At 43.3% G+C, this 26,822-nt stretch overlaps 1 protein-coding gene across 1 annotated transcript in view; it reads right to left on the bottom strand.

Annotated features, from left to right (window-relative positions):
* PARP14 (poly(ADP-ribose) polymerase family member 14) overlaps window positions 1-26,822 on the bottom strand; it is a 57,516-nt gene that overhangs the window by 3,440 nt on the left and 27,254 nt on the right. The window contains exons 8-16 of the mRNA XM_053287041.1: window positions 23,105-23,326; window positions 20,431-20,503; window positions 18,651-18,800; window positions 16,880-16,942; window positions 14,033-14,200; window positions 12,546-12,752; window positions 11,850-12,458; window positions 8,910-9,055; window positions 4,891-5,065 (exon numbers count right to left, since the gene is read on the bottom strand). Of these exons, the coding sequence (XP_053143016.1) occupies window positions 4,891-5,065; window positions 8,910-9,055; window positions 11,850-12,458; window positions 12,546-12,752; window positions 14,033-14,200; window positions 16,880-16,942; window positions 18,651-18,800; window positions 20,431-20,503; window positions 23,105-23,326 (1,813 nt within the window). The remainder of the gene's footprint in view (window positions 1-4,890; window positions 5,066-8,909; window positions 9,056-11,849; window positions 12,459-12,545; window positions 12,753-14,032; window positions 14,201-16,879; window positions 16,943-18,650; window positions 18,801-20,430; window positions 20,504-23,104; window positions 23,327-26,822) is intronic.

The following is a 26,822-nucleotide window of genomic DNA, read 5'->3' as shown; positions in this document are numbered from 1 at the left end:
ACACTTTCAGTTAGAAAACCATACCGTTTACTACTCAGGACATGAACACCAAAGAAGGAATGGTGTTGCTTTCAGAGTCAGGAAGGATATAGCAATAACAGTACTTGGGTACAATGCGGTCAGTGACCGACTAATATCAATTATATTTCATAGACAACCCTTTAACACGACAGTTTTTCAAGTCTTTGCCGCAATAGCAGATGCAGAAAAAGAGGAAGTTCAATTACCGTATTTTACGGACTATAAGACGCTACAGACTATAGGACGCACCTTAATTTTAATCCAGTTTTTCAGGGTTTTAACATATTAAACTGTTATCAACTGTACCGAAAAGTCCTGCTACCGGTAGCGCCAGGAAAGGACTCTCAGCCTTGCTTCAGTTTGTTCTCCTTTCTTCTTGCCTCAGGTAAGTCCTCTTTCAATTGCTGCTACTCCACTCCTTGTTTTCTCTTCAACCTGCTTCTGACTCTATTAAAAAACAACAACACCTCTTTCGTTTCCCAGCTCTCCGCTCCTCACCAGTATGCACATACCAGATGAGGGAGCTCTGCTTTCTTAATTCTTTTCACTTTCTTCACTCCTGCTAGCTCCAGGAAAGGACTTTCAGCCTTGTTTCAGTTTGTTCTCCTCGCCTCAGATAAGTCCTCTTTCAATTGTTGGTACTCCACTCCTTGTTTTCTCTTCAACCTGCTTCTGACTCTATTTTAAAAAAAAAACACCACCCTCTTTCGTTTTCCAGCGCTCCGCTTCTCATCAGTATGCACATACCAGAGGAGGGAGTGGCTACCACTTCGGCTTTCTTAATTCTTTACACTTTTTTCAGCTGAATATGCTTGCAGAAAGTAAAACAGAAAGCTGAAAACAATGGTGTTGCTGGTGGTGATGTAATTGCACGATCGGGGAGTTCACAGGCCTAGCGGCGGAGGGTGAGCTGGAGCGGCAGTCCCCAGGCTGCACAGAGTTAATAGCATCGTTTAGCATTGTTTGCTGGGGGATACCCCTCCCCCTCGGGCAGGCTTGCGAGTAAAAGACGCACCTGAATTTTGGTGGCTATTTTTCGAGTGAAAAAATGTGTCTTATAGTCCGTAAAATACGGTACTTCTATGCTCAAGTTCAGTCTGAAATTGACAGAACATGCAAGCAAGATGTGCTGCTGGTGGTTGGAGACTGGCAAGTTGGAAATGGTAAGGAGGAAAACACAGTCAGACTGTATGGCCCTGGAAACAGAAACGAAGCAGGAAAGTGACTTATTAGTTTCTGCCAAGCCAATGATCTCTTCATTGCTAACACATTCATCAAACAACAAAAGCGGTGCCTATACACCAGATGGAGTACACAGAAATCAAACTGATTACATTATTGGTGCAAGGAGGTGGAAGAGCTCAGTTACAACAGCAAAAATGTGGCCGGGGCCAATTGTGGAGCAGATCATGAACTGCTCATGTACAAGGTTCCAAGCCAAGCTAAAGCAGAAAAACAAAGCTATCCAGTTTCCACAATATGATCTGGAGAAAGTACCCACCATTTTCAAGGAGAACATCAGGAACTGCTTTGAAGTTTTGAACCTCATTGATAAGGAACCAGAGGAACCGTGGAATGAAATCAAAGAAGTTGTTAAGGATGAATGTGAAAAGAGACTGCCAAAAACCAGCAAGCAGAAGAAAGCAAAATGAATGTGAGAACAGATGGTGGAAATTGCCAAGAAGAGGAGAGAAGCCAAAGTTAAGAAAAATAAAGATCTCAGGAAGGAACTTAACAGGGAATTTCAGAAAGCTGTTAGAAGAGACAAGGAGCAGTACTACAATGGATGCAAAAGCTGGACTTTGAAGAAGCAAGATATAAAAGGTATTGATGCTTTTGAACTTTGGTGCTGGAGAAGACTTTTGAGGATACCATGGACAGCCAGGAAAACAAACAAATCAATCCAGAATTTTCACTTGAGGCACAAATGACCAGGTTCAAACTATCATACTTCGGACACATTATGTGAAGACCCAGCTCCCTTGAGAATTCCATAATGCTGGGGAAAGTTGAAAGAAAGAGAAGAGGACAACCAGCAGCAAGGTGGATGGACTCGATTACGACAGCAATGAATGCACCACTGGGGGACCTTAAATGCCAAGTTGAAGACAGATCATCCTGGAGAAAATCTATCTATGTGGTCGCTAAGGGTCGACACTGACTTCACCGACTTAATCAATCAATCAGTCAAGCCCTGAATGGATCTCGTATTTGTCGCCCACAGAATAAAGTGGGCCAACTGCATCAAGTCACTGCTGCTCATCAGAAGGACAGTCTTAAAAGCTCATCGTGGCTCCTGATGTTGCTATAGGATACTCCTTCCTGGGGGCCAGCAAAAAAGTCCTCGTGGGCTGAATCTGTCCCCCAGGGCTTAAGTTGTGCAGGCCTGTGCTAGACTAAGGTAAAACTCAGTATTAGTTGGTTGGTTAATGCTTTTTTGTGTATTTTCTCTTGAATTCCAGTGTGCCTTTCTTGACTCCCAATTTTTCCAGTTCCTTATCCTGTGTACAACTCTTATTTTCTTAATAAATTTCATATAACTAGCTGGCCCGGGCAGAGAGCATCTGCGCCTCTAGTTCTCTCTCCTTCTAGGCCCCTCGTTCTTAGACCTCCCCACCTCCTCTTCCCTCCTCCAATTTTTTCCCTCTGGCTGGCTTTTTCCCCTCTTCCCTCTGGCTTTTTTCCCTCTTCACTGGCTTTTTTCCCTCTTCCCTCCTCCAATTTTTCCCCTCTGGCTGGCTACCTGGCCAACCCCTTTCTCTCCCCTCCCCACCTCTTTCTCTTCACCACCACCACCCCACCGCCTGCCCGCCTTATCTTCCGCACTGCTGTCACTTTCCTCTCCTCCTCCCAGCAGCTCACGTGCAAATGTTAGCAAGAGTTGCCACAAATGAGATTAGCCATTGGTATGTCTTAGAGAATTATATATAAAGAAGATTAAAAGGTTATGGAGGTTTACATGCAAAACTCTTCCATGTGTTCCTCATGAGGTCATATGCTACTGATGTTTTGTACTTAGACAAATATACTGTTTGTCTAGAGCTGGAGTCCCAACCCAGACAGTTTGAGGGTCGTTGAAGCCATGTCTGAGCCTGGTTAGTGGCTTTAGATCAGTCTACAACTGGTGGCAGCCTATCTCAAAGGAGCAGTGTGCTCTTAAGTTGGGATCAGAGCAATCTCTCTACTTAGAGTAGATCCCAGGAAAGCATAGAGAAACCCCAGATCAGTCACATATACCCAAACCAAAAAGTTATGATTGTTCTTTCTTGCTTAACTCCAGTGGGGCTCTTGCTTAAGGCTCTCCCACTACTTCCCACTACTCAGTTAATGCACTAGTGAAGCAAAATCAGGGCCGATGCAACTGTAGCAAATAATGGATATCACCACCACAGCTTTATTAAAACAATCATTTTGTACAATGGCTAAGGTTGCAATCCAATGGACACTTAATTCTAAAGTAAGTCTCAATGAAAGCAGCAGGACCTGCATAGACATAGGAACATAGGAAACTGCCATATACTGAGTCAGACCATTGGTCTATCTAGCTCAGTATTGTCTTCACAGACTGGCAGCAGCTTCTCCAAGGTTGCAGGCAGAAATCTCTCTCAGCCCTATCTTGTCTATTCTAGAAGTGGGTTTCTTAAAACCTGATTTCGAACATAAACGCTACAAACACCGCACTTCACAGTACTTGTTGCAACCCGATCACCCTATCACTCTCTTTAAGGAGAAAAAAGTCCCTTTCCATTTATGGGAAACAAGGTGGTGCTTATACCATCAACTACTACCACTTAATGCAGCTAAGCCATGGCTCCCAGAGGACCAGCAAGAGTGCCCTAAAATCACCTGCAAACAGAAAGTGAGCTAGGTAAAACATTCAGGGAAACCCACTCACATTTCTTAAAAGAGTGTGTGGTAGCCAAAAGAGTGTGGCAGGGAGTAAGCAAGCTGTTAGAGTGGCCTGATTTGGAAAAACAGACTTGGGAAGAACTAACCTCGGGTTTGAGCAATAGAACCTCCTTTCGAGGTCCCAGAAAAAAACCTTCAAGGAAACGGGACGGAACAGGTGCCCTCATACTAGGGAATTTGAATGTTCCCCTTCTCGTAATCAGGTTAGTAAACCTGTATGTCATGTATGCAATGCTCCTGCATAGGAAAGGGAGGGAAGACACGACCAAGAGGTTCACGCAGAGGAGACAGTAAACCTCTTCTGGAAAAGTTTGTATGGTTATGTGCAAAAAGACAAGAGTATCTCTTCTAAACAGCAATGGGACAAATTGTGGAAATGGACATTGGACGTAACCCCCCCGATTACCTGATGTGCCTTGAAATCCCCCATCCCCGAGTTACAGTACTACCTGCATATACTTCACAACCTTGTGGGTTTCCAAATCCTTGTGTGTAAATCTTTGTCGATATATCATGTACAAACAACAACTTTGTATATAATTGTGCTTTGGCAACGTACTGTATGCTTTGGTAGTTTGTTGGTTCAATTAAAAAAAATCTTGTCCTATTAAAAAATAAATAAATCTTGTTCTGTCTTGGAGAATCCAGGGAGGGAACTCGAAACCTTCTGCTCTTCCCAGAGCAGCTTCATCCCCTGAGGGGAATATCTTGCCGTGCTCACACATTAAGTCTCCCATTCATATGTAACCAGGGCAGACCCTGCTTAGCTAGGGGGACAAGTCATGCTTGCTACCACAAGACCAGCTCTCCTCTCCTAATTCTACATGGATAGGATTGTTCTGAAAGAAATCCAATAATGGGTAAATTTTTGCCTAGTAGTTTGATCTCCTCACAAATCAGTTATCTTAAGGCACTTGGTCACCTTTCTTTATACCATTACCTGGTTCAAGATAGACTTACCATTCTTTCCTGCATAACTGCGATTGAATCCAGTCTGGTTAATTAGGGTCACTGTGGAGCCAGGAGTCCCATGGAAGAGGATTTTCTCATTGTTGTCATGGCCATTCTTTTTATTTATCTCTTGTTTTTTGACTTGGTAGGATTGCCAGAGGAAAGGATTTTGTATCCTTTCAATCTACAAAAGATGTAAACATTCAAAGTTATTGAGAGAAAAAATCAGATCTGCTCCAAAAGCAAACAGAATGAACGCCTATAATAGATTAACGATATTGCTAGTTCTGTAAACATAAAACTACATATTATGTCAATACACAAGCTCAAATTGTCAAGCTACTAATGAGTTGGTAACAGAGGTGCACCTAGGTAATTTTGGAGCCTGGACCTAAAGGCCTTTTGGGGGGCTCCCTACTGCCCCTGCCGCTGCCAACAGATAAGCTGCAATGCATTATTTTTTACACCAGAACATGTCAACATTCAGGGAAAGCTGGAAACTCTTTTTTTTTTTTAAAGAAGATCTCCTGAATAAGATACTTCCCACTGACTTGCAGAGATACCACATTTTGCATCGACAATCCTGCCACTTAAATTAGTGGACCGCTCTGCATTTGGAGGCCCCCTAGGCCAGCATTTGGAGGACACCCAGGCCTGCAGGGGACTCAACCTTTGCCCAGAAGTCCAGTCCAAAGAGCGCCACTGGTTGGTAGCAAGCATTAATTGTCCCCTTTGATAAGCAGGATCCAGCTTGGCTTGAATTTGAATAGGTTGACTGCATGTGTGAGCACTTTAAGATATTCCCCTTAGGTGATGGGAGCACTCTGGGAAGAGCATCTGTATGCTAGCACGCAAAAAGGTCCCAGGTTCCCTCTTAGGCATCTCCAAGATAGGTTTGAGAGACTTCTGCCTGCAACCCTGGAGAAGCCAATGCCAGACACTGTTATCAAGTATATAGTGATGCATATTGGGGCAAAAAAACCCCCACATCTTCAAATATACTTTGATGGTGTCTGAGCGGTTGGTGACTGACCAGGAGAGGGATCTTGGGGTCGTGGTGGACAGCTCATTGAAAGTTTAGAGTACTCAATGTGCAGTATCGTTTTTTAAAAAAAAGGCCAATTCCATGCCTGGAATAATTAGGAAGAGGATTGAAAATAAAACTGCTAATATTTAATGCCCTTATACAAAACTAGGGTGCAGCCACATTTGGAGTACTGTGTACAGTTCTGTTCACCATACCTCCGAAAGGCCATTATAGACCTGGAGAAGGTGCAGAAGAGGGCAACCAAGATGTTAGAGGTTTGGAATACCTTCCTTATGAGGCAGGCAAGGCTACAACACCTGAGGCTTTTTAGTTTGTTTGTTTGTTTGTTTGTTTTTAAAGACTACTGATGGGAGTCATGACAGAGGTCTATAAAATCATATATAGTGTGGAGAAAGTTGGTAGAGAGAAACTTTTCTCCATCTCTCACAACACTAGGAACAGGGCTCATCCCATGAAACTGATTGCCAATACATTTAGGCTCGAAGAAAGGAAGTACTTTTTAACATTGTTAATCTATGGAATTCTCTGCCATGGGAGGTGGTGATCACCAGCAGCCCGGATGGCTTTAAGAAGGGTTTAGATAAATTCATGGAGGACAGAGCTATCAATGGCTACTTAACAGCAGGATAAAGGGCATGTCTTCAACTCCTGCCTGTGGGCTTCCCTGCGGCATCTGGTGGGCCCCTGCTGGACTAGATAGGTCTTGGGCCTGGTCCAGCAGGGCTGTTATTATGTACAATCAACCAACAAAATAATAGCTAAATGGACCAATGGTCTGACTCAGTATAAGGCAGCTTTCTATGTTCCTATATTCCACATAGGTTCCCAACCCCAACGTTCTAAATAAGGCGAGTGTGCTGCATTTTCAGGAGACAAGAATAAGCAGGAGGGAGACTCTTAACCTTCCTCCACTTGCCAGTCTTCCTCAACAACTCCCGTCCTGGCTGCTTTGACTCATTTACCACCCCCAGCTGTGATCCATGACAGGAAATAAGCACTGGGGGAAACAGTTTGAGGGAAGGAATTGCAAAGGAGAATCAGCAAGTGGGGGGAAGGATTAAGCACACACCCTCCCATCTATCACTTCTCCCTGAAAATGCTGCCCCCCAACCTCTATATTCCTGTTATTCAACAAACATGAGATTGGGAACTGGTGTTTACAGATGTAAATATATTTGAAGCTCAGCAATGATTATGGGTAAAATACTTGACTATACTCCATACCTGTCTGTTTCTACCCATTTTCTACCACAGAAAACATAATATTATTTCCAACATTTCCCTAACTTATTCTGGTGGCCTTTATCTGTGGAAGAACATCATGGTCCAGTCATCTGTTTTAATTCTAAACTAGAAGTGTTGTTCCAAACGAAGAAATACTCAGTTTGAAAATGGAAGGTCTTTCCATGTATCAACTATAACCACCTTACATACTTCCCTTTTGAAGAATACCTTTCTTTTTTTCAACACTCTACATGTGAACTTGCTTCCTCCCTGTCCTTTTTCAGAGTTCCATCTACAGGAAATCTGGGATAAAAAACATGTCCTTTGAATAGCTTCAGAATAGTTGAGTGGCTTAAAATTGTTTAATCTTCATCATGGATTTCCTGAAAATGGTCAACAGAGGGCACCCTGAAATAGCACAAGAAGGACATAAACAATGTAGGCACTGACAAGAGGATAGGAAGACCTTAAGGTCATTCATGGGACCTCTTGCCCGGGTAATAGGACGTGTGGGCGGGGAGGCAGATACTTAGCTGCCTCTCTGCAGGTGATCCAGAGGTTTCCTAAACCTCTGCCACTCACATGCCCACACGCGTGCAGGGCAGCAAGTGGCAAAGCACTGGTGGCAGCCCTCAAAGCTGCGCTGGGTCCTCAATGGACCCAGAACTCAGCACATGAACCGTGGAGACCTGCTCTTAGTACTATAGCCACTCTGTGTGGCTGCTGTCCCACCACGCCCCCCCCCCAAACTCACTGCCAAAAATGGTGGTGTGCCAACAGGGAGCCCAGTTCCCTCGGGGCGATCACCCACATGATCGCCTACTGAGGTAGAACAGTCATGCTACCCGTGACTGGAGCAGCCAGGAATGGAGAGCTCCTGACGTTCCCGATGATACCAGCTGCCTGGGGTAATCCAGCTTTCAGGAGTCATGACAGAGAAAAGCACAATTGTCAGCACCACCATGGTTACTGGTGATGAGGAAGGGAAGGGGATAAAGAGAGCCCATGGCTCAACAAGAACTTGAAATTTAGCCCATGGGGCAACTAGGGCCAATATCCCCCCTCCGCATGCAATTAGGAAGGTGATTTTCTGAGAGCTCACTTGCTGTGAGATCCTGCAAAGAAGCACGTCTAGAAGGATCATTTGATTAACAGACCCCCACCACAACACATACACACACACACAAAGGGACATGCCAGGAGGCCACAGTCCACTTCCATCAACTGAGGAAGTGATTATGTCTACACTCTTCAGCATGTTCCCTTCCTAACTGTGTGAAGAGGGAAGGAACTGTCTGTACCAACCCTAGGACTCAATGTGCTGTGATTAACCTCAAGAGCAGTAATCCTGGTCAGACCTTCTCAGCAACTAATAAATGGTTATTTGTTCTGGGATGACTGGGAAACGAGCAGAGCCAGCTGTTACATAAAACTATTTGTGAAATAGAATCTGAAAGATCTCTTGGTTTTCTATCTCCCTCACCCAACACATTCCTCACTTTCACTGGTACATCGAATGTCTGCATGTTGGGAATCTAATGTTTGATACTACTGTCCTGCACCTCCAGAAACCTGAACCTTTTTCTTGCTCATTGCACACACTTGTAAATGGAGCTTGCAGCCAACCACCAGCTTGTGAATGGCTCCTGCATACAATACAATGATTCAAAACAGATGCCCCTTGGTTTCCCATGAAATCCAATGGACTGCATCCTCATACCCAGCTGCATTGCTTGTTTTATTTATTTATCCTCACCTTTTCTATTTTGAATGTAGGACACCTATTTCTGAATCTTGCTTCAACCATTTTATATTCTGGCCTTAAAGAGTTCAGCACAATCACTTTGACACGGTTTCCCATCATAGCGTCCCATTGTTCAGGAAGTGCTACTGAAAGTTTACCTGCAAATAAACAAACATTCTCTTTATCCTGTCTACGGAAGCCATTAAAAAGTTAGGGCTGTGCATAAGAGTTGAGGTTAAGACCACTGGAACTTGGGGACCTGCTGCTCCATGCCATCAATCGCCATGCCTGTGTTACAGATGCAGAAGTTATGCATTGGGTGGCAACTGTAGCCACCTTCTTCCAAGGGTCCTCAGGTCCTTACCTTCTGTATTTTGACACAAATGTGCTTAAAATGACACAGGCACATCAAAAGCTAGATCAGATAAGTGCTACCCCATTCCTTCAAATGGACTTCTTAATTTTTTTTTAATGCTTAAAGCAATACACGTGTGTTTATAGGTTGTGATGAAATGGAGAATAAACTGAATAGAATTGTTTGGTTATATAAAAAATTAAAATAAAAGCAGTCCATTTGAAGGGATGGGGTAACACTTAGCTGATCCAGCTTTTGATATGCCTGTGTCATTTTAAACATATGTGTGTCAAACACAGAGGTAAGGGGCTGAAGACCCTTGGAAGTATCAGAAAGTGGCTGCAGCTTCCAGCCAATGCATAACTTCTGCATCGGTAACACAGGCATGGCAGTAGGGGTGTGGGTTTTCCATTCTGTTTCGAGCTTGGAACGGAATGCAAAACAGCCCGAATGACCCAAACATGGAGGCGACCTGGTGTTTTGACAGAACAAGCCAGTTCCATTCAGAACATTCCTGGTGTTCTGGCTTAAACAAAAAAAAAAATAAACATAGTGAAGGTGATGCTGGGGAGAGGTGCCAGGTGCCTTTAACATCAAATTAATTCAAGCTCTTACCAGAGGTACCACCAGCACTGAGGGCTGGCAAGAGCTGCCGTTATCATCATACTAATCCAAATTCTTACCAGCGGTACCGCTGGCATTGCCACAGCACTGCAGCCTGCATCCCGTATGGTGGTGCATCTCTAGAGCTCACCTGGCCTCCATGCTTGTTAAACATGCCCTCCTCACTATGTTTATTTATTTATTTTTTAGCCAGAACACTTGGAATGTTCCAAACGGAACAGGCTTGTTCCATTCTGAACTTGGCACAAGACCGCCTTTTTAGGCATGTTCTGTTCCGAACTCAGAACACTCAAAAGAGCCTGTTCCAAGATCTGAACGTTCTGCACATCTCGAGTTAGCAGACACAAGCCCTGCAGCCGTGTCTGGGAAACCCCTTAGTGGTGAGCACAATTAGAACAGTTGGAATAAGTTTAAAGAGGAACAGTTACTGAGCTTGGAAAGGAACTTGCTATTAATCCAAGACTCATAAACATGTTGTTTGTTCCCAATGTGTGTACTGTGAAGACAGAGAGTGTATGTGTCTGATGTACAGCCTGGGAGAAGACTGGGTTTAGGAGAAACAGGAAATGTTCTGTGTAATAAATATAGTTGTAACCAGTGTCCCCTCTAAGGCGTGCACATGTGCATGCACTCACACATTAGGGGTGTGCATGGAACCAGGTGGCCCAGTTCGGTTCAATTCGAACCTGACTGGCCCAGCTTTGCATCCCTTAGAACCCACCCCCAGCAGTCCAGTCCAGGGGGTTCACGATTTTTTTTAAAAAAAAAAATATATTTAAACCTTTATCCCCTATGGGGGAGTTCGTTGGGGCGGCGGTGGGATCCGCGGAGGTCCCCCCTCCCCCCGGCAGCCTTCAAAATGCCTCCCTCCAGACCATTCGGGCCAGTTTTGGGGCCCGTTCAGGCCTCCATATATTTGCACAGTTGCCATTTTGGAAGCTGCCACAGATGCGCAAATGGCCTCTGTGAGGCCTGGCTGGAGGGAGGCATTTTGAAGGCCAGCGGGGGGAGGGGGAACCTCCGCGGACCCCCCGCTGCCCCAACCAACTCCCACAGAGGGGAGAAAGGTTAAAAAAAATTATTTAGAAAAAAATCGCAAACTGATTGGGGGTTTCGGTCCTGGACCGGATGGAACCGGAGGAGGGCGGTTTGGTTCGACCTAGATCCATCGAACCCCCGAACCAGTTCCCATATCCCTCACACATTTTTTTATTTCTGCTCAGTTAAATTTTAGATCCCACTCAGATTGAATCAAGAAGGCCCCATTCTGAATGCATGTGCGTACACACTGCCTTGATACTGCCACCCAGAACAAAACTCATTCTGTGCACACATCAAAATAATTAGAGAGACCACTGATTGTAACTCTAATATATGAGCTCTGGGAAGAAAGAGTGTGTAAGACCAGACTCATAGAAGTGCTTATACCAGAAGTAACTGAAAGTAAACTGTTCTGTAACCAAGCAAGAGAACTACCCTCCTTATTAAGCAGAGGAATAAGAAAATATCAGAATCTGTAAATAATACATCTTTGTTTTCTGAAATATTAAAGGAGTGTCTCTGTCTGTACCCCCATGCCTACATCACTGTTTTACCAAACCTGAAGACCTCTATTAAGATAGTTCCAATTATAAAGAGAGCATCTAGTGGCAGTAAAATAAAATCTTGTTGAGAAGATTAGGAAGTAAACGTTTTAAAGAAGCCATAGTAAAATACAGACAAGATCTCTCTCCCCCGTCCATCACATATGTCCAAATTCATCTCTCTCTCTCTCTCTCTCTCTCTCTCTCTCTCTCTCTCTCTCTCTCTCACACACACACACACACACACACACACACACACACACACACACAGGCCACCTTAAAAGCAGTTGCAACACTGCTCTGAGAATTTGGGTGGGCAAGATAGTTTGGTGCTAATAATAGCTACCCAAGCAAGAAACAAGACCTGGACCAACTGAGCCCCATTTTTACCTTGGTCCTTTGTAATGCGCTTAATACTTATGCTTCTTCCTTGGCCATCCTTAGCAGTCATTTGTTTGATGTCTGTTGTGTAGCTGTTTCCTTGGAGCTGAATACCAATATGCATCTTGTTACTGATTTTAGCATCTTCTAAATGGAGATTGGTTATCATATCAAAAGGTGTGAATGTATTCCCATTTATAGAATACTGCCACTCAACCAGATTTTGAGCAAGTTCCGCCTTGGATTTCTCTTCCCGGTCATTTTTAATGTTGTCAATCAGCTTCTGAATTTCCTCGAAGGCATCCAGGACATCCCGGGGAATGCCGGACACCAGAATGAAGGGAGGAGATTCATTCATTTCCAACTGAATAGAAATATGCAGCCTTTTCTGGAGGCCATTCAGTTTCTTAATTTCTTCATCATCAAACATGTCTATTAATTCATGGCAGATATTTTTTTCAGTCTGTTCCTGAAGAATGAGTTGTTTTAACCAGGTCTCAGCAGCTTCCACGTTCTTTTTGCTTTCACCACAGATTTCAAATATTGCACGCTCTTCCCTCTTTTCCAACACCACCTGACGTTTCTTTTTAGGAAGTTGTTTTTCACCAATGAAAATTTCTGCAAAGCAAAAATGAATTTCATAAGTATACAAAACAAAACATTAAAAATACACATTGACAAGAATATAAAAGTTGCTGCACTTACCTTTAATCTTAGAAATCACAGATTTGGGGGGGTGTAATGCACGGCCTTCTCTGTTTTTCATTGAGGCATAAAAGGCATTTTGCATATGTGGTTGAAAAATTACTATTTTAACCATTTTTAAACGTTGAGGTGATTCTTTGCTTGCAAATTCAGTGATTGCACTAATAATGTCATCTGCAGCCTTTTCTGGAGTCCTCCCTGCCTGTCCTGTATAAAATGCAACAGAGAAAGCATATTTTATAGAATCATTAGACAGTATTTGAAATGTGGTGTTGGTCACATCTTAAAAACACATACAGCTGATATCACCATAGTTCCCTGCACTCTTATACAAATGGCATCACATATCATGTTGGGTGAAAAACACATAGAGACCACAGGATACAGTGTCCGTTCCACTATGCTCAATTAGCATCTGCCCAGCCACATGGCCTCGGGATCAGAATTGGGATCAGACTCCACCTGGTTCTGTTTTTCATTGCGGCATGCTGGTTCTCAAGGGTTCGAGTGAACCCTGCTGGTTCTCAAAGGTTCGAGTGGTAGCTCTTTGCGCCTCACACTTCCTTCTTCCCGCTTTTCTGCAGCCTTCCTCCCGTGAGGAAGTCTACCTGTGCACCCCAACCAAGACACCAATGGATGGGGACTGGTAATACTAACTGCCTATCCCTTTTAAATCTCATTGATCCCTTCTATCTCCTCCACAAGTGGTTTCTAAAGCAAAGCCTTAAGTTGATTCAATTGACAATTCTAAAATGCCTCTTATGTGTGTCTCTAGTTAATATTATTAGTTAAAATTATATTGCCCCCTCATCTTGCCTAACCAATCTTTTATTTTCCTGTACCCCTATAATCTCTAAATAAATCTGATTGTACCATATTTCTGTCTTCTCCTCATTTCCAGATCAAAACTTTGGACAAATCTACTGGCCTGGGCTGTCATTCAAGTGGCTGGCAGGGAGCTTAGAGGAGTCACCTCCGCCCACCACCACCCTCCAATGTCTTTGAAGACTTCCTGCCACCTGAAAACAGAAGTTAAAAGGGACCCTTTTGCTTGCAATCCCACCCCCACCCTCACCCTTCGGGCTTTAGGATTAGGGAATGACCCCCTTTACTTGTAAAGTGTAATCCTCAAGGATTCCCCTTTTCAAGTATCCCCAAACCTGTTTGATGGCCAGACCAGACCCAGTTTGGCTGAGTCCAAAGGCGGACTGGGCCAGGTCAGTTCAAATCCAGCTTGCACATCCCTAGTCTCTCTCACTCTGATCCTCCAATCCAGGATTTAGCTGCCTTCTTCTCATTCCTTGTTATTTTTTTCTTCAGTCCAGCACTTTCCTCAGAAAAACTCTCTCCACAGATCCACACTACAGTAGTCCCAAAGGTCCAAAAACCCTGCCTCTCCTTGTGCTCCAACAGGGGGCTATTGTGCTCCAACAGGGGCTAAATCTTATTCTAAACTGCAGCAATTAGTCTCAGGAGGAAATGCAAACCTGTTCCAATTGCAGGGAAGGCAACGGATGTGTACATCTTTGCTTCACACTCCCGGAGCACTTGGTTGACCTGAGCTTTTGTGTCAGGGTTGGGAGCAAGATGGATAATCTTCTTACAGATCAGAGAGCCACCTTTTGTGATTATAAATCCACTGTGAGGCTGTGAGGCTAGAAAACAGAAGACAACAACCTGTAGGTCCAATCTTGGTCAATGCAAGCCTAAATGCAGTAACAATTGTGTGCCTAATGAATAGCCCATACAGCATGAAATGGGTCGTGAATTTCAGTACACTACATGAAGTAGTCTACAAAGGTGATCACCATTCGGCCAGTAGGAACTATACATTTCTTACGAGCAACCTAGCTATCCAGCACAAAGGGAAAGACCCTTCTCCCTCCCTTAAGATCTCTGAACGTTTCAGAAAACCTGGAGCAGGGTTGAGTAACTACAGGTGAAACTCGGGAAATTAGAATATTGTGCAAAAGTCCATTAATTTCAGTAATGCAAATTAAAAGGTGAAACTGATATATGAGAAAGACGCATTACATGCAAAGCGAGATAAGTCAAGCCTTAATTTGTTATAATTGTGATGATCATGGCGTACAGCTCATGAAAACCCCAAATCCACAATCCCAGAAAATTAGAATATTACATGGAACCAAGAAGACAAGGATTGAAGAATAGAACAATATCGGACCTCTGAAAGCTATACAGTGTACTGTGCTTGATTGGCCAGCAAACTCGCCTGACCTGACCCCATAGAGAATCTATGGGGCATTGCCAAGAGAAGGATGAGAGACATGAGACCAAACAATGCAGAAGAGCTGAAGGCTGCTAATGAAGAATCCTGGTCTTCCATAACACCTCATCAGTGCCACAGGCTGATAGCATCCATGCCACGCCGCATTGAGGCAGTAATTGCTGCAAAAGGGGCCCAAACCAAGTACTGAATACATATGCATGCTTATACTTTTCAGAGGTCCGATATTGTTCTATTCTTCAATCCTTGTCTTCTTGGTTCCATGTAATATTCTAATTTTCTGGGATTGTGGATTTGGGGTTTTCATGAGCTGTACGCCATGATCATCACAATTATAACAAATTAAGGCTTGACTTATCTCGCTTTGCATGTAATGCGTCTGTCTCATATATCAGTTTCACCTTTTAATTTGCATTACTGAAATTAATGGACTTTTGCACGATATTCTAATTTTCCGAGTTTCACCTGTATAATAGTCTGTTGCAGAAGGGGGAAAGGGCATCAAATATCATGTTGGGTGGGAAACACACAGAGACCTCAGGATAGAGCAGGCCTGCTCAATTTAGCCCCCCCCCAGCTGTTTTTGGACTACATCTCCCATAATCCCGGCCACAGTGGCCAATAGCAAGGGATTATGGGAGTCGTAGGCCAACATCTGCAGAAGGGCTGAAGTTCAGCAGTCCTGGGATAGAGTGTCCGTTCCACTATGCCCAATTAGCATCTGCATCCGACAGCTTAGGTTTGGGTGCTGAAAACGTCTGGCACACAGTGATCTAACAAGAGGCACCTGGGGAGTCTAATAGGACAGCTGGAAGCTACATAAGTACTTGCATTATCAGCAACCTGCACATGGCTGTTTATGGTCATCCTTTCCCATAATGCCCAAGCATAGCAAAAAAGCTGGAAATCAGGAGTACTGTTTATGTCATCTAAGTTTACTATGTGCTGTTCATTTAAAATCTACCGGCATAAATAGAGAGCCTAAAATATGCCATTACCCTATTTTATACTGAATATGCTTGCCCCCTTAGATCCTATTTCAGCTATAGATTATTCTACATTGGCTTGTTATTTTTAAATAAAGACATCAACTGACATCTTGACTAACCAAGTGTGTCACGTCAAGCAGCTGCAGGGACACAGTACAAGCCCCTGCATTGCTCCTTTGTGTTTGAAATCCTGACTGGAACCGCACAAGAGCGCTAGGCACAAATATGTTGGAGGGCTCCTTTGCGCTCTGGAAGTGCTATATAATAGCAGAAACATATCCCTTAAGGTAAGGACATGTTGCCAGTTTTACAAAGTGCTTCTGGTGTGTGGGAGAGCCCTCCGGAATATGGAGTGGTGTGGGGGTGCACACTTTTTGTTACTCAGGATATCAGCCACATTTTTTAAAAAAATGAAATGTATCTTCTCCAGAGCTGTGATTTTAAAAAGTCATAGGATCCTTCATATAAAGCCTATCTGCAGAATGTGGCTCATCTATCTCTTATACTTCGTGTGCCAGCAGATGACCAGTAAAGGTAGGTCTATACAAGTGGAACTGTAATCATAAGTGCAATCTACCTCCTACTCTCTGAGTTCCCTAGTGGAAGAAAAGCAGGGTAGGCATTTTTAAAAGTAAACAAATGCCCTCCTTTCCATAACAGCTTTGAAACATTCTGTATTTGCAACGGTATTCTGCTCCTCATGCCAGTAGGTTACCAGTATTCTGCATTTTCCTGCAGTTGGGGATATGCTATTGCTTCTGTATTTTAGGAAGAATAAGCAGTCACAGCCACACTCCCTCCAGCACCGAGATACTCTAGATACTTTCCAGTACAACCGTAAATTAGTTCACATTGGGGTCCATGATAATCCCAACACGTTCCTCATTATATTAACTGACTGGAGCAGAGGTGGCCAACTTGAGGTTCTCCAGCTGCTGTTGGATTATATAATCCCTGGGGATGATGGGAGATATAATCCAGCAGCAGCTGGGGAACCTCAAGTTGGCCAACCCTGCATTAGAGAATCATCAGTATTTACAATGGGGGACAACAGCCCCCTCTTTTCCCTCTGAACTGAATTATTTGATCTGTCATACCAAGTGCTGCACATTCAATCTCAACTTGAGGTCCACCACCTTTCAAAATGGCTTTGGAGACACCTTCAAACAAATCAGAAACAAAAGTTTATTAATGAAAGGAACTAAATTATTTAAAGCTACTCCAATCATTTGTGAAAATACTAGCTTACACAATCACATAAAAGTTTGAGTTAGAAGGAACCTTGGAGGTCTTCCAGTCCAAACCCCTGCTCAGAGCAGGAGTGATTGTTCAAAGTTACATTGACTGGCTCAGATATTGGCTGATGGTTTAAAATTACATGTCATGGGCACTGTTCCCCCTAGGACGTGTGCATATGTGTGTGCTCACAGGTTTTTGGATGTCCGCTCAGTTCATTTTAGATCCCACTCAGGTTGAATCAGGAAGGCCCCATTCTGAATGCATTTGCACACACATTGCCTTGATACTGCCGCCCAGAACCAGGGGTGTATCTAGGGTAGGGCAGGCAGGGCACGTGCCCTGGGCGCCACTTGAAGGGGGGCGGAAATTCTTAAAATTATTATTTTTTTAAATGGCCACCAAAAACAAAATGACCACTGCACATGCTCAAATGGCCTCTGTGAGGCCCTAGGCTACGCCAGGCCTCACAGAGGCCATTTGAGCATGCGTGGTGGCCATTTTGTTTTCAGCGGCCATTAAAAAAACCACAATTATTTTAAAAAATGGCCACTGCACATGCTCAAATGGTCTCTGCAAGGCCCTAGAAGCCAGGAGTGGGAGGGGTAACCTTTGCAGACCCCACCCCACAGCCTATAGGAAGCACCCCGAAGGGGCTACAGGTAAAAAAACATACTTTAATATAATATAAGTCACTGTACACATATTCAGTTTGGCACTATGTACAGAGAATCAGGGCTTGTGAATACTGAGCTGAAGCTTATGAGCTAGGACTGTATTCATTTGCTCTTACTTTGCTTCTTATGATAAGTGAGTTAAATGTGGTGTCTTAAAAATATGGTTATTAATGGTGAATTTGTCTTTGAATCAGTGTGAAATCCTTAGTATTAAGGCCCACTGGGAGTTTCTTGCTCTCTTTCTCTCATTTTAACTGTCTTTCTGAAATACTAGACTATATTCCAAGCAGTGACACAGTTTACTCTGCATATCCTTTAATTATTTTCAGAGTATCTGAGTCAAATTCTCCAATTATTTTTAAAACTTAAGTAATAGTGATGCTAGTAGATGCATACTAGAGAATTAGACAGGCACTTCTGTTTAGTTTTCCAAGTACACCTCCACATAGTATTTGGGTATTTCATGAGCCCCAGCATACTGAAATTTGTAGTTTTCCAGCATTTTTTGGTCTGGCTACGTCTACTGCTAAATAGTTTTTGAAATTTTAAAAGATTAATGAGCTTGACTTATATTTTTCAGCTGATATTATAGTAGAGTTATCTGAAAGATGGGTGTCAGATGTTTGCACAAGGGGCGCAATTTCAGTGCTTGCCCTAGGCACTATTTTCCCTAGATACGCCTCTGCCCAGAACAAAACTCATTCCACACATAGATGGAAAAAATTAGAGGGACCACTGGTCATGCGGGATCAAATTAGATATTACATTAGATGTACAATGGAGCAATGTGACTAGTGCATGTGGCTTTGGATACAGGAAAACTCATTTCACAACTCTGCCAGTGGATATCTCACAGAGAAAGGTCTAATCAAAGCTGTGCATATTAAAATGCTTTTCTTATTTCCAGTAATTCATCAGTCATTAATTTAGATTCAAGGTTCAATAAATTAAGTACCTGATTTGGCACTAAAATTTTCATTTGTTACATTGACAATAACATCTGTATTTTCCTTCGTAATATCTCCTGTTGCTACTTGGAATTTAATCGATCCAATCTGCATTTCATGAAATCCCAAAATAGGGGTTGAAACAAGCCCAAAGAAACCTATGTGGGAATAAAGAAGCCGTTTAGCTAAGGCACTGATCCCTTGTTTAAATAGCATCCAGTTCAAATAAAATGTACACATACATAACTGGTGATAAAGTCAAATTCAAAATATGTCCAAATACAATATTTTTATGTACTCCAATGATTTCTTATTTTCAGCCTTGTTCTTTGGATAGTTTATAATTGTGCAGCTCACAACATTAACAAAACACAATGAACGTATGAGAAGTCATACATTTAAAATTAATGAGAACACTGTTTACTGCCAACTGAATAACTGCCAATTGAGGAGAATACTTTATCAATTGACTCCACTAGGGATGTGTCCGAAGCGCAGTTCGAGCACTTTTAGGGAAATTCAAAAGGGAACTTTAAGAAAAAGGAGAACAGGGAATATCTTACAGTGCTTACACATCAAGTCTCCCATTCATATGCAACCAGGGCAGACCTTGCTTAGCTAAGGGGACAAGTAATGCTTGCTACTAGGGATGTGCACAGAACCGCGCAGGGGAGGCTCGAAGGTGGCGGGAGTGCTGCTTTAAGAGCAGGGGAGGGTGCACTTACCCCTCCCGCCACTCCCCACCACCACCACCGGCATCTGTTTTTCCCCAAGCCCATCGGGGCAGCAGCGTACCTCCCTGCCAGTCCTTTGCCCGGATATGACCGGAAGTCTCTGGCGCACCTGCGGGGGCAACAGGGGCAACGCAGAGGCAGGGAGGTATGCTGCCACCCCGATGGGCTTGGGAGGAAATGGACACTGGCGGGGGGAAAGTGGCGGGAGGGATGAGTGCACCCTCCCTTGATCTTAAAGTTAGACACACCCCACCATCAAACTGGCGGAACCACCGGTTCTTTGAACCGGTTTGTGCACATCCCTACTTGCTACCACAAGACCAGCTCTCCTCTCCCACTGTCCCATTCAACTGCTGGGGCAGTGCACATCCCAATAACCCATCCACTCATCCCCCCCACCGCATGGCATCAGGACACACATGACATTCATGCACGTGCAGGCACTATTTGCATGTTCGGTAACACCACGCTGACCACACAAATGGCACCCACACATGCACAGATGACATGTGCTGACACCGTGCAGGGAGTTATTGGGTTGCGCACCACCCTAGCAGGAAGCTGAATGGGGCAGGGGAGAACAGATAAGGACCTGCTCTCCTTTTTCTTAAAGCTCCATTTTGAATTTCCCTAAAAGTGCTCGAACCGTGCTTCAAACCATGCTTCGGGCACATCCCTAGACTCCACACTCCAAAATACGATGCCACAATACATTTGCTTATTTAAGATGTTACTAGACTCTGTTTTTGATGTGACAGGCCTAGAGACAAATGAGATGTGATTCAGGAGATGCATTAACAGGATCTTCAACTTTTATAAAAAGGTTAATAGCAGCCACGGGGAGTTGGGCTAATCTGGTTTGTAACTGTAGCACTGGGGGGAGAACACAGTCCCCACATGCTATTTTCTCCCACTGAAATTGCCCCTTTAGGGACAGTTTAATTGGCAGTGGCTTCTCCAAAGTTGCAGGGAGCTAGCTACTTCTCTGGAATTCATGAGGAAGAGTGTTCAAAACAGATAAAAATTGGGCTGGCAACTGATCAAATCAACTTGCCTGTTTGTTCATCACTTGGTCGCACAACACTGGGAGTACCATTAATCTTGGATTCAAATATCTCTAAGAACGCCTGGAAAGAAAACCAAAATTACCACAAGATTCCAGATATATCCTAAGTAGGAACAGGACACTCTGAAACAGTTTTATAAACAAAGAGACAGTATGGACAATAGCTTACAGGCCCATATGATTAGAAAGGGGAAGTGCTGAAAGTGCATCTATTGTGACATTTTCTGTGGACGTCTCCACACCTTCCCAGCACATCCCTTTACTGTGATGGGGGAAGCTGCTCTTCTGAATGGTCACTCTATACATGCTCTTCACTCTCAGTATGTCCCCTTGCTAATCGCATGGGCTGGTAAGGAATCCTTTGAACTGGCCCACAGTGAATACTGCAAAATGTGAAACCTCCTTTGATACTGGGAGAGAGCTTCCAATAGAAGAGGTCACCATTCTTCTTTGCCTAATATTTTAGCAGAAGAGCACATTGAACAGAAGAGCAAAGAGACCCATCCATGCACTGAACTTGAGACTGGAATCCAGCCAATGCTTCAACTTTGCTGCCGCGGCTCTGCCTAAAACCATACAATTGTTCTGAAGAGAGTTGAGGGCAGTATGACACAGCTAGCACTTCCCATTATGTACATCTCTTTTCTTCTGTCCTACCATAATCTATAGTGAAACAGATTCTGAGATAGTATTTTAAAAGTACAAAAACTGGATACAGAATTAGAAAAGTGGGAATATCACAGGCAATGGGGCATCTCTATTATAACCATCAACTTGAGAGAGAAAGGTGACTACTATTTATCTCCACCGAGTGCCTAGCAGCCATATCCTATTTATATTGACTCACACATGCCCTACTGATTTAAATAGGTAACTCCGAAGTAAATGCACATAGGATCCTAAATCTTCTCAGAAGGCATCCTTAGGATTAGACTGCAAGAGACTTCTGGTTCCATTATTTAACAAATCCCTTATCCAGAAATGTTGAGATGAGAATAGATCTTTGACTAGGCTTAACTTAGTGGTGTTGTGGACTCACTGGCCCAGTTTAGACAACTGATTTTGTTGGATCAGGAATGAGCCAAGAAGCCTGCATAATGCGATCCTCCTCTCCTCCCACCAAGTTAAATGCAAAACTTCCTCCTTTGTAAAACTGTAATTTCCTGTGATATCTAAACTGGGTGTGATGAAATGGAGATCTCCACCTTAACTCAAGAATGTCTTACACTTACACCCCACCCTGAATGCTCTGAATGGGGGGACACTCTTTCCTTTTTGTTACTGAATGAGGACAATCCCTGCTTTTTTGTCACTGAAGAAACAGAGCCATCAAGCTATATAGTCTTAAACCCTTTTCACAACAGATGACCAGCTCAAACCAGACCTGCCTTTATACATGCAAATTCAGACCCATTAGGGTGGAGGAACCTCCAATTTGGAGCCTCAACCCTAGATTGGCCAGATGCCAGTGTTATATTTCAGAGATACCCTTGCTCCAGAGCTGTCTCTCTCTGGAAGTGTGGGGAAGCCTTTCCACTCTTTAATCACTATGAAATAGGGGCACAGACCCCTCATCATTTTGTCACCAGTCCGATCATGAGTAATCCTAGTTACCATGTCATCAGCTGCTTCTGGTGTCCAGAAAGGGAGAAGCTTTAGAGATTAATGCTCTCTCAGCCAAGGACCTGTCTACTGCTAGACTTAGGTAAAACTTAGTGCTAGTTCGTTAGTTAATGTTTTGCATTTCCGTTTGAATTCCTGTGTGACTTTCTTCACTCTCAGTTTCCCCCAATTCATTATTCTATGTGCAAATCTTGTGTTCTTAATACATTTCATATAATCAGAAGTGGCTTCAGTTTGGTTTAATAGATGAAAAACACTTCCGCATATGCCTCGTAAAGTCATGCACTACCAATCGTTTGTTTTTTGACTAATATAGTGTTTGTCTAGAGCTGTGTTGTATGGACTTCAGCTGTACAGTGCCTGTAAGTCCCAAAGCCAGACAGTTCTCGGTTGTTGAAGCTATGTCTGAGCCTGGTCAGTGACTTTAGATCAGTCTTCAACTAGTGGCAGCCTACCTCGAAAGAGCGGCGATCAATTGGGATTGGAGCAATTTCTCTACTGAGGGCAGATCCCAGGAAAGCAGAGAGTAACCCCCAGTCTGGCACACGGGGAAATTGCAATTTAGGTTATCCCAGCAAACTACTAGGATATCAAACTAGGATTGTACTGTCAAACTCCTGCTTTCCTGGGATAACTTACACCACAGTTTCACAGTTTAGATACCACAGGACACTGTGGTTTAACAAACCAGGAAGTTTGCATTTAGCTGGATGCACATGGGGAAGAGGACACACACACAGGCTCAATGGTTCATTCATGATCCAACACAACATGTTTCATTGTCTGAAGTGGGCCAATGTATACACTGCAGCTTCTGTAAAGTATGTTTAATCAGAAACCAATTAAATTGCAAGGAAGGTTTCTTTTCTGTTATTTAAATTGATGCATAGAGGCACCAATAGCACTTTTCTTATGAACAAAATCCATAAATGCAAAACAACCTACACCCACCCCACATCCTATTAGGCAAGCATTCAAAGGCAGTAATTAAATCATGTTGCTACTCAATATTTAGATCAATTTATGATAGGAAAATTACCTGTAGGTTTTCTTTATTATTTGGAGGCAAGAAAAAATGAACTTCCTGAAGAGACTTCAGTGTTTTCCTGCTACTGAACTGAAGCGCCTCTTCAAACATTAACTTGGCAACTTCAAATCTTGGAAAGGAAAAACCACCTGCCCCAATAGCTGGGAACGAGACTGAACATAAAGACAGCTCTTCGGTTTTCTCCAGGCATTCTCTCACGACCTTTCTAAGATTCTGTAAAAATACAGAGCATATTATGTTCATGCATTAAACGCAGAATAATGTTCCCCCACCTTTCTTCTGTTCACTGCCCACATTTTAAAGTACATATCATTACTGCATTAGGGGCATGTCCCACAAAACTTGAAGTTATGGCCAAACTAGATACGAAGGGGCACCCATATGTAATTTATTCACATGTCTGACTAGGGCTGCCATATGGAAGGAAGGACAAGTTTCTTGTACCTTTATTAGATGCACAGAAGAGGAAATTGCAGAAGGTGCAGCATGTTATGTAGGGGAAAGAAAAGCTGCACCTATTGAAATTCCCTCTTCTGTGCATCTATTAAAGGTACAGGAGATCTTTCCTCTTTTTCATATGGCAGCCCTACATCTGAGCTGATGTACATAAAAATCAATGCTTTTTTTAAAAAATCAGATTTTTAAATTTTAATTTAGATTGTAAGCGCTTTGGGGAGGTGGATCCATTTTTAAAAAAATTCTCTATGTAAACTGCTTAGGAAACTTGTTGAACAACAGTGTGTGTGTGTGTGTGTGTGTGTGTGTGTGTGTGTGTGTATGGATTTTAATAATTAACATACTTAACACAATTTTTTTAAATGTACCTAGGTCAAAGATATCACCATAAATAATAACCATAGCTTCTAATTATATCCTATGAACATAAAGTGTATATTGTTTTAAAAGTATATGGAGATGAGAGACACAGACCTGATCAGTCGTTTTCTGCTGGTGGTATACAAGCCCTTACCCTTCTCTCTAAATTTGTACTAACAAAGAAGGTCAATGAATAGAAGATTTGGGAAGATGGAACAGATCTGAACAAGAAGTCTGGATATAAATGTAAGGGACATGAGAGGAACAGAAAGAGGGGAACAAAGAGCAGAAGATGAAGTTCTGTGGAAATATATTCTAAGTGTATTTACATTTATTATTATTATTATTATTATTATTATTAATTATATTTATATCCCACTATTGCTCCAGGGAGCCCAGAGCGGTGTACTACATACTTAAGTTTCTTCTCACAACAACCCTGTGAGTAGGTTAAGCCGAGAGTTAAATGACTGGTCCAGAGTCACCCAGTGAGCTTCATGGCTGAATGGGGATTTGAACTCGGGTCTCCCCGGTCCTAGTCCAGCACTCTAACCACTACACCACGCTGGCTCACATTAAAGAATGAACACACCTCTTATGACAGTAGGCCATGAAAAAGAGCTCATTTGGGAATATTTTAATGAAATTTCTCTTCATGTGGGTAAGACAGGCATGCATGCAAAATGCAAACAGTGCAAGAAAGAAATGCAAGGTCTGGTTGCCCAAATGAAATAGCATAATGAGAAGTTCTCCTGTTTTGGAGATACTGAAGGGAGCATATCTGAACATGCAAGTGTACAAAGCAAGTACTTTGGTACGAAATAAAATGCCCAATTTTTGATGAAAATTAATTTGAAAAAAGTCAGTATAAATAATTACTTTTTAATGTCTGGTGTGTATCTGCCTTCTAAAATCTACATCTATCTCCGAGTAATGATGAATATGTATTAAGGTTATGTCAGACAACAAGAATGCACTTTTACTAGAAAATGATGATTAAATAGAATCTTCCTGACTAGTGATTTAAGTCAAAAGAAAGGGTGATGTCCTTTTATTTATTTTTATACACAGAGAGAGAGAGATTGAGGTGTATCAGTGAGAGGATACAAACCTCGCCCAGTTTCTTCCTTATCTCACAGTGCTCTATTGCTTCAAGATCTTTTCTCTTCAGCCAAGCTCAATTCTGGTTTTCAAGCTGGCCTGGGAGAAAACTGCTTCAAACAAGGCAAAACAGAGGAGGGATCAGGGTTTCACATGCAAATAACACAAACATGGCTGCCCCATCACATCTAGTTTGGTCAGAGATAATCTACGTATTCAGAACAAACTCTCCTGGGACCAAAGCACCTCAAAATATACTTAGGGAGAGTCACATGTCTGCATGTTTGCTCAAATGAAAAACAAACCCCATTGTGCACAGAAAACATCAAGGAGAAAGGTAGCATAGAGCCTAGCCCCCTGATATTTCCACAAGCAGGGAATTTTTTACTTGGGTTGAACATTCAATGTAATTTCCCACCTATATAGTAAGCTAGCAGCCACCTAATGGCACAGTGGGGAAATGATTTGACTAGCAAGCCAGAGGATGCCAGTTCGAATCCCCTCTGGTATGTTCTCCAAACTATGGGAAACACCTATATCGGGCAGCAGCGATATAGGAAGATGCTGAAAGGCATCATCTCATACTGCGTGGGAGGAGGCAATGGTAAACCCCTTCTGTATTCTACCAAAGACAACCACAGGGCTCTGTGGGTGCCAGGAGTCGACACCGACTCGATGGCACACTTTACCTTTACTTTATAGTAAGCTAGTTCAGTCCCAGAAGATCTGTGTCATGTGCAAGAAGAAGAAGAAGAAGAAGAAGAAGAAGAAGAAGAAGAAGAAGAAACAACAACAACAGAGACCTAGACAGATTGCTTCCATCCCTAATAAACAGGATGGCCAATAAAGATCTACTAGTTGGTGGCTATAGGCCACCTCCAGCCTCAGAGGCAAGATGCATCTCAATACCAGTTGCAAGGAAGAAACAGCAGGAGAGAGGGCATGTCCTCACCTCTTGCCTGTGGGCTTCTCAGAGGCATCGGGTGGGCCAATATGTGAAACAGGGAGCTGGACTAGATAGGCCTTGGGGCTGATTTAGCAAGGCTGCATTTATCTATCAGGACACAGCAAACTGTGCAGGCTGGGTTTTCCTCACAGAAAGCATGGGGTCCTGAAGGGGAAAAAGGGACCTGTGTTTTCCTAGAGCATGTTCTGAACTCCCAGTTGTATACTACAGAAGGGGAAAGCAGAAGCTAAGCCACATGCAACTGGCCAAATCCTGGTGTACCACCCAGAGACTGCAGGTTGCTGTAATTGTTGAAAGGAATCATAGACCAGAAAGATGTTGGTCCAACACCCATCTTAGTTCTTAAACAAATATAATACTCAGGATTAACCCAGACAACTTATTCGGGATGTGCAGGGTCTGGTCTGTAGCCCATTTTAAGGGCATCCAAACCTGGAACCGGTTTGGTGGTTTGATGCCGGGGGGGGGGGTGGACCTTAAAGGGCGGGGGAGGATGTATTTAACCCTCCTGCCACTTTCCCCCCTTCAGCGCTCCCGTTTTTTTAATGCATTTGGGGCGGCAGGGTACCTCCCTGCGGCCCCTTCCCCTGTTCTTCGGCAAAAGGCTTCAAAAACCTGACTGCGTGTGCACACGTCACGCACATCACATCCGTGCATCCGTACATCAGACGTGTGTATGTGCGCAACGTACACACACACACGCGCGACATCCGCACACACAGTCAGGCTTTTGAAACCTTTTGCTGAGGAATGGGGGAAGAGGCGGCAGGGAGGTACCCTGCCACCCCAAATGCGTTAAAAAACGGGAGTGCTGGAGGGGGAAAA

The sequence above is a fragment of the Hemicordylus capensis genome, chromosome 1, assembly GCF_027244095.1.
Source record: "Hemicordylus capensis ecotype Gifberg chromosome 1, rHemCap1.1.pri, whole genome shotgun sequence".
NCBI lineage: Eukaryota > Metazoa > Chordata > Lepidosauria > Squamata > Cordylidae > Hemicordylus > Hemicordylus capensis.
Note: the sequence above shows the minus strand (reverse complement) of the source record. Positions and strands in the feature narration are given on the sequence as shown.